This window comes from Cyprinus carpio, chromosome A6, assembly GCF_018340385.1.
Source record: "Cyprinus carpio isolate SPL01 chromosome A6, ASM1834038v1, whole genome shotgun sequence".
In the NCBI taxonomy this organism is placed as follows: Eukaryota; Metazoa; Chordata; class Actinopteri; order Cypriniformes; family Cyprinidae; genus Cyprinus; species Cyprinus carpio.
Window position 1 is genome coordinate 21,712,743 of NC_056577.1, and position 9,055 is coordinate 21,721,797.

Sequence of the window (9,055 nt, forward strand, 5' to 3'; positions counted from 1 at the left end):
TTACTTAGAAATCAGGTCTGTAGAAGTTTTGTGCCTCGTGGAAACTGTCTGTTTATCCCAAGGCCAAAGACACATGACACAAGAGAGTTTTTTATTGGACACAGCAGGTGAGCGCCTGAGGGCCAGTCCCCCCACTCCGAAAGAGACACCCCCTGTTTGGAGGAAGAGGGGAGCCGTGTAACCCAAGAGTAGCGGGGTATGCAGGGGTTTTTCAGTGTTATGCATGCCAGGCGCAGGGTCTCAATCTGGCAAATTCTTCTTGAGTTGGGAGCTGGCACTAGGATCAAAGCAGCTCCCTTGGACCTTGATATTCAATGTTGTCGATACCATGTCAGGAGAAAGAATATGCTGATATCTCGATTACACAAACAGGTTAGGGTGACTTTATGCTAGTGCAGACTACTGTAGCATGAAGTCTTACAATGAAAGGGGTTCAGGGGTGCTGCCTTAGAATAACAATTTTCCCCACTGGTAAACTGTAATGTAGTATGCTTGCATGCTAGCAACGATACATGAAATATGCATTCCCCTTTTATAATGCCATGCCCAAAAGTCAAAGTTTTTTTTTTTTTAAAGATATTAATTTTATTCAGCAAAGATGCATTACATTGATTAAAAGTGACAGTAAAGACATTTATAATGTTACAAAAGATTTCTATTTCAAATAAATGACAAAGTTCATGACTTTCTATTCATTGAAGAATCCTGGAAAAAAAATCACAGTTTTTACAAAAATATTAAGCAGCACAACTGGTTTTAACATTGATAATAATAAATTTTTCTTGACAAGCATATTTCTGATTTTTTCTGAAGGATCATGTCTGCTGAAAATTCAGATATGCCATCACAGGAAGAAATTGTATATTACAAATATATTAAAACAGAAAACAATTCTTTTAAATCACAATATTACTGTTTTTAGTGCATTTTTTGATCAAATAAATTTAGCCCTCCTGAGCATAAGAGACTCCTTTCAAAACAACAAAAACCATACCATCCCCAAATTTTTAAATGGGGGTTTATAATCTTGTGTATTATGTATTATGATTCGGGATGTGACACATAGTATGAAAATTGGGATGCATGAAGAATATACTAAGCAACTATACTACATTTTAAATGATTAAAGGAAATATATTTTGTGACAAAAAAAAGTTTAATACTGTATGTCATTAAGCACTCTCCACAACTAATATGACCTCAAATAACTGAGGATTTTGATATAGATCATGATTATCATTTAAATATGTTAATGCTCTTCTGCACTTTTCTCACCACTGAAAGATCTCCCCTCTCAGCCCATGGTTCCTTAGAAAGGCTCCTAATGTAAAGCCCCTATCTGCACTGCAAGATAAGCTGAGATATAGAGACAGACACAGAGGAGGGCATGATGCCATCGCACATGTTGACGCCACACGGTCCAGAGTTGTCAAAACTATCAGGCTGCCATATCTCAAAAACTGAATTGGAAAATAAAGAAAAGAGAGGATATACATTGTCTAAACCAGTCTACAGAATTGCGATACACTCCCAAAAATATTGCACAATGTTGCTGAGCCAACACATTCACTTGCCTACATACTATTGACAGGAATAAGAAAACTTGTATAAACTTCCTGAATCCTGATTAAGATGTAAAAAGAAAAGGGAGAAAACACATTATAGAATCTCATATTAGAATTGTTTTTTGCTTCTGAACCCTCAGGCACATGTCTTTCTCCTCACCATTTTAGTTTTACACTTTGAGTTGGTTCCTGCCTGAGAGCACTTTTCATCGTTAGTTTTCTTTAAAATTAAAAAATATTTTATGAACACTGCAGAAACAGTTCAAAGCACCCTTGTGGGAGCCTGTAGCTTAAATACACAGATGTACCAGGCATCACTTCAATCCAACCCCATATGAGCTACGTCATTAATTCACATTAAAGGAAGAGAGAGAGAAACTAATCTTTTTTCCACCACTTTCATTTGATCCTCAGCTACAGTACCTATGCATTTACATCAGACTTTCATATTTGGATTTTAAAAATTTGAATAATTTACAAAATATAGGATAGTCATGAATATTTACATTTACAAGAAGGAAAACTTGCAATGTTTTTTTAAACAGGAAAAAAATATATATATTGTGAAATAAAGAACTGGAAAAAGAATGTATAAAGGTTAGTAAGATGCATGTATATTCCATACTACATATTTTAACAATTTCATATAACTGATTTAAACACGATTATATATATATATATTTTTTAACAACTTTATAAATGAATCAAATGTGTTCTAATCAAAAGTGTTTTATTAAACAGGAAAGTTACTGATCCTTGAGATGGTTCTACACCTTCATTTGAGTCCAGCTGTGTTTGATTATACTGATTGGACTTTATTAGGAAAGCCACACACCTGTCTATATAAGACCTTACAGCTCACAGTCCATGTCAGAGCAAATGAGAATCATGAGGTCAAAGGAACTGCCTGAAGAGCTCAGAGACAGAATTGTGGCAAGGCACAGATCTGGCCAAGGTTATAAAAATTTTTTTGCTGCACTTAAGGTTTCTGAGAGCACAGTGGCCTCCATAATCCTTAAATGGAAGACGTCTGGGATGACCAGAACCCTTCCTAGAGCTGGCCGTCTGGCCAAACTGAGCTATTGGGGGAGAAGAGCCTTGGTGAGAGAGGTAAAGAAGAACCCAAAGATCACTGTGGCTGAGCTCCAGAGATGCAATCAGGAGATAGGAGAAAGTTGTAGAAAGTCAACCATCACTGGAGCCCTCCACCAGTCGGGGCTTTATGGCAGAGTGGCCCGACGGAAGCCTCTCCTCACCTGAAGGACTCCAAGATGGTGAGAAATAAGATTCTCTGGTCTGATGAGACCAAGATATAACTTTTTGGCCTTAATTCTAAGCGGTATGTGTGGAGAAAACCAGGCACTGCTCATCACCTGTCCAATACAGTCCCAACAGTGAAGCATGGTGGTGGCAGCATCACGCTGTTGGGGGTGTTTTTCAGCTGCAGAGACAGGACGACTGGTTGTAATCGAGGGAAAGATGAATGCGGCCAAGTACAGGGATATCCTGGACGAAAACCTTTTCCAGAGTGCTCAGGACCTCAGACTGGGCCGAAGGTTCACCTTCCAACAAGACAATGACCCTAAGCACACATCTAAAATAATGAAGGAGTGGCTTCACAACAACTCCGTGACTGTTCTTGAATGGCCCAGCCAGAGCCCTGACTTAAACCCAATTGAGCATCTCTGGAGAGACCTGAAAATGGCTGTCCACCAAGTTTTACCATCCAATCTTACAGAACTGGAGAGGATCTGCAAGGAGGAATGGCAGAGGATCCCCAAATCCAGGTGTGAAAAACTTGTTGCATCTTTCCCAAAAAGACTCATGGCTGTATTAGATCAAAAGGGTGCTTCTACTAAATATTGAACTAAGGGTCTGAATACTTAGGACCATGTGATATTTCAATATTGCAATATGGGGTGCTGTGTGTACATTAATGAGGAAAAAAAATGAACTTAAATGATTTTAGCAAATGGCTGCAATATAACAAAGAGTGAAAAATTTTATGGGGTCTGAATACTTTCCATACCCACTATATATATATATATATATATATATATATATATATATATATATATATATATATATATAGATAGATAGAAAAGTTTATTAGTAGAGGGTTTTTTGATTGAAATCCAAGATTTGACAACTTGAATCTTTTGATTCCTTAAACCTAAACATTTTGTAAGCTATATATATATATATATATATATATATATAGATATATATATATATATTATGATATATATTATATACTTATATATATTATATATATATATATATATATATATATATATATATATTATAATATATTGTATGATGGTAGTGTCGTATTTTTTTATATGAATGGGTAGGAATAATGTTGAAAAAGGAAATTGTGTGCATGTGGAAATGTGATGTTGTTGTTTATGAACAGGTTCATTTACATGAATGGTTCAACTGAACCGATTCATTAAATAAATCGTATTTCTCAACACTACTTAAGAGAGAGAGAACAGTTTAAGAAAGTGTTTGATTATTTCCTCTGCTTGCTCGACTGCATGCATAGCATTAATGTGACAAAAAAGAGTTATGTAGCATTTTGTCACGCTACACTGTTACTTGTCTGAAAATGTACAGTAGCTTGTTATTGGAAAATAACATTATTATAAAAAAAAGCTCCGCTGCTCAAATGCTACTGTTAATAGATGCATTATAGTTAGATGCTCCCCAACACTGTTTCAGTCAAACATAAATTGAAAAGGTCACACTTTACAAAAAGTTTCATTTGTTAACATCACTTAATACATTAGGGATCATGAACTAACAATTAGCTTTATAACAGCATTTAATAAGTAATGCATGTTACTTTATAAACATGCTATTGTTCATTGTTAATTCATAAAGTTCAATCATAATACAGTAGGTAATGTTAATATATAACTTGAAATCTTAAAATGTATTTATGTAGATATTAACATTAAACAACATTAATAGTGTAAAAATTACATTGGCCGTTAATGTAATGTAAATTTAATGGAGTACCTCATTTTAACAAACTGAAACCTATTGTAAAGCGTTAGCTCTGAAGAAAATATTTTTATCTCATGAGCAATGCCTCTACAGAAAAAGGTAATGGCCGTGTTACAGCTTTTTTGATGGAGTCTTTATTTGCACCCTCCATACAGTCCATGTGTACAGAAGCCTCGTGTCCCAATGATCTGTACCGTTTGTGGGGTGATTTAGCTTGTACCACTATGTCTGCCATATTCAGAGAGGGAAGAATGTCTTGCTTTGACATGGTGTCAATAACTAAACTTTTTGGTTTGACATACATATCAGAAAACCCACTGTCCGGCATGTTTTTAACCATGCTGACACCTGGGCTTGTGCTGTAGCAGCGTGGTGGAGGCCAAATCGAATTGAAAAGATCCCAGTTCTCACACACTCTTAGAGAGACACTGTCTGTCAGTTTGTCTGTGCCACAGTCTAAAGTCTTGGGTTTAAGCACGTGTTGATGGTGAGGGTGATCACAGTCAGTCAAAGGAGGGCCGCTTTTGGACACAGGCATGTAAGTAGGCATGACTGGGTCTGACAGCGGGAAAAAATACGGAGAGGGAGCAGACGGCACCACAGCCTGGAGGACGAGCACAGGCAACTCTTCCATCTCTCTTTGCCTCAGCTCTCTTTCCAGCATCACAGTCTCCAGCTCTTTATCAGCAAACGCTCTCCTCTTCCTCATACGAACACTGACTGGGGGTTGGTGGAGTCTCTTAGGCCAGTTCTCCAGCACAGGTGGCTTGTAGCCTACAACATAATGAAGGAGTATTAAAATAGTGGATTTTTCTTGTTCATAATCAAGTCACATTTAAATGTAAAAATATAAGAAGAGTCTACCAGAATAAACTTTTCCACATATAAAAGAAACCTTATAAATTGAAATACTTTGGATTCAAGTAGTCCAGTAGAGAAACAACTTTATTAATGTTTTTTTTTAAAAGAAATCACTTATGCTTGCTAATGCTGCATTTATTTGATTGACAGTAAGACAGTAATATAGTGAAATATTATTACTTTCATATATTTTAAATGTAATTTATTCCTATCACGGCAAAGCTGAATTTTCAGCAGCCATTACTTTAATCTTCAGTGTCACATGATCCTTCAGAAATCATTCTGAAGATTGATGATTTGGTGCTCAAGAAACTTTTAGAATTATTGTCAATGTCGAAAACAGATGTGCTGCTTAATATTTCTCTAGAAATGGTGATACATTTTTTAGGAGTTCTTTAAGAAAAAGGAAGTTCAAAAGAACAATATTTATTTGAAATATAAATCTTTTGTCACATTATAAATGTCTTTACTGTCACTTTTTCCTGCAGCTTTTCTTTAGATGTCAGCAACAAATGGAAAACATGTAAAGTGCTTTGTCGTCTCTTTCAAAAATGGACAAGCCTATATATTTTGCAGTCTTAACTATGTATCATTATATGGTTAGCTACATCTACATCTGTTAATGGTTTTTCCTGTTGGCCATGACAAATCAAAACAGACATGTGGACAATTTTTAGGTCATGACTTAAATAAATGCATTTTTTAAGTAGTGTAAAATTAGCTGTACAAATCATTTTCACCTAATTTCAGTCAAATTAAAAAATACATATCTTAGACTCCATGTGGAACTCATGAAAGTATAGCAGTTTTAAATATTCTAATGGTACAAAAACAAATAAAGCATATTTAAATTTATGATAACAATTAAATCAGTTTGACCTTAATGTTGACACAGTGAGAAATGCATCAGGGAAAATCAAACTCCAAAGCAGTCATATGAGCCTTTTTTTTTTTTTTTTTTGTAATTCCTCTGTCAATTTGCATAATTTTAATTACCTAACATAAACACAAACAGATTTATTCCCGACAGAGGGTTCTTTAGCATAACGGTTGAACTAATCCATTTTCTCCCAATGTTGCCTTTCAGGGTGCAATTGTGTTAATGAGATGTGCATTAATTAAGGCTTACCCTCAAGAATACTCTTTGCCAGGAGACTAGGTACCCTCGTGTAGCGCTGATAAGCTGTGCGTCTGAGAACAGAGGTGTTTTTTTGACCTTTTTTACCCTGTTAAAGAGAATGCATAACTCATTAATTTATTAGCATTAATTTATGGGATAGACATAAGATACTCACTCTACAATGAGGCCAATGGATGTCTTGTTTTTCATAAACAGTGTCCTTTTTCTTAACAATATCTAGTGCAACACGCAGCTTTGAATGTCTAACTAGGCTACTTAAAATGCAATTAATTTATGTTGTTTGTTCTCAGGAATTTTGAGATGAAGATGTTTAACACTGAAATAATACTAAAACATTTATTATGACAATAGTATGTTTTGAAAATGACTGTAAAGCATTTTTTTTCTTTATAGAAATATATAAATTTGAAGGGAATCAAGTGGATGTACCATTGTAGCACCATGATATTCTTTGAAATGTATTGGAGTACCTTTTAAATACCAATATACATGAATATGGTAGCAATCAGTATTGTTTTATATACAAAAGTACCATGTTATAACCATCTGATTCCAGTCCTGTATCCTGATATCGCCACAGTACTTCTTTTAAGGGTAGGTAACTATGTAGCAGACATATTATTTTGCAGTAACATGATTTTTCCCTAATATATAAGCGTAAACATGTTTCCAATAATCTGATTAGGTGGCAGGCGCGAACTGCAAACTTTACATTTAAATTACATGTATCAATATAATTTTAACAAATAAAGTACAAATTTAGATGTACTATATATATATATATATATATATATATATATATATATATATATATATATATATATATATATATATATATATATATAGTACATTTAATAAAGGTATTACATATAATTTGCAGTAGCCTACTGCTTAAAAGTTAGCAGTTTAAAAGTCTGCTGTACACACGTGCTCAAATCCTTCAACAATAAAAATGTCACTTTGTTTGCAAATAACACCCTTTTTAGTTCCACTGGAGCACACAGAAAGCTTTAAACTACCCTGCTCAGTCAACCAACCTCTGTGGCCTGCTGTCTCCGGAGGGCGACTTGCGCTGCCATCACTCTCTGTCTCTCTACGACCAGCAGACAGTTCGCGCACGGACAGTCACGCCAGCGACACAGGCGCTTGTGGCCCTTGAGGCGCGACACGACGCCGTGATTCCTGCAGCGAGCGCACTTCGGGCTGCGGCTGAGTCTGCGGGGCGCTGGAGCTTCATCCGTCCTCATCACCCCCTTTCCGTCAACGCTCTCCACGTCAATGTCTTCAGCCCATTCTGCTTTGAGGGGATCTAGGTGGGTCACATCTACCTGTGAGTCTCTATCTGTTTTAGTGGACATTTATAAGCATTTCTTTTGAACCGACGCAGCTCATCATATGCAAACTTCATATGTTCCAAGGCAAAGCAAAGAAAAGCCTTAGTGGAACATATCGGCAAGAGTTTTGAAATAATAAGCCATTCAGCTGTGCTAGAGAATCTGGCAGTTTCCTGGAAGGCGCCTCTCACCTGGCTTGCCAGTGGATATGTAGCTACTGTCGGAATGAAGCTGTGATTGATCTCATAGTTACTAAGTTTCAGCTCACCTTACACTCTTCTCAATATTTAACTTTCCTCCTTGTGAGTTATTGACAACGTCACGCGGTTAATGATGATGCAACGCAAACTCCTCCTACAGTATCTGCTCCTGTTACTCCGGGCTGCTACCTTTATTAACACGAGACAATTTTTTTTTAACTGTTGAAATGATTTAATGATTTAATTATTTAGGGTTTAATTCCTTGTCAGACTTTTTTATCCCCTCTAAATATATAAAATATGCTCAAATCAGGACAACTCCACCGTTGAATTAATAATTTCACATCATTTATATATATATATATATATATATATATATATATATATATATATATATATATATATATATATATATATTACCACCATAAAATAATAATCAAAATGAATAATAAGGATCACTGTCCAAATTCGGCTTAATTACCATTTTATATATATAAGGATATAATGTCCAAATTCTATATAATATATTATATATATATATATATATATATATATATGATCATCCATACATTTAACCCATAATTCCAATTAAATGTTAATACACTATTGTTCTGTACATTGTGATATTGTTGCTGCTGCCTCATTCTTGAATTTAAATATTGTTTCAGATATTAAAATAGAGGACCAAAATGCTATAATGTGATTATAGAATTATAAAGAAATGTAACAAATTTAAATAATATTTTATTGGTCTTTTAATGTTGGTGTCATGGTTAATGGTAATTTCATCACCGCAAAAGCATTATTTACTGAATTAAATAGCATTCAGTCCCACTCCACCAATGAGTGTCTTTGTCCTCCCTTGAGCAATGCTTTTGAAAATCCACTAAAGTGCACTGCAATCAAATGTAGGACACTTAACATTTACTCAGCATATTAATA

The 9,055-nt window shown here is 35.1% G+C and overlaps 1 protein-coding gene across 2 annotated transcripts; it reads right to left on the reverse strand.

The window, feature by feature from the left end:
* Positions 1-3,972: 3,972 nt before the first annotated feature.
* On the reverse strand, positions 3,973-8,208 carry LOC109096223. Of its 2 annotated transcripts, XM_042758434.1 has the most exons (4): positions 8,105-8,195; positions 7,617-7,888; positions 6,568-6,664; positions 3,973-5,351 (listed from the first exon to the last, which is right to left on the reverse strand). In XM_042758434.1, exons 2-4 carry the CDS (start codon positions 7,824-7,826, stop codon positions 4,645-4,647), a joined length of 1,014 nt encoding a protein of 337 aa, XP_042614368.1. In that variant the 5' UTR covers positions 7,827-7,888; positions 8,105-8,195; the 3' UTR covers positions 3,973-4,644. The 2 variants fall into 2 exon arrangements, with proteins under 2 accessions (XP_042614368.1, XP_042614367.1); XM_042758433.1 differs by having other exon boundaries at positions 7,617-8,208.
* Between the last annotated feature and the right edge of the window lie 847 nt (positions 8,209-9,055).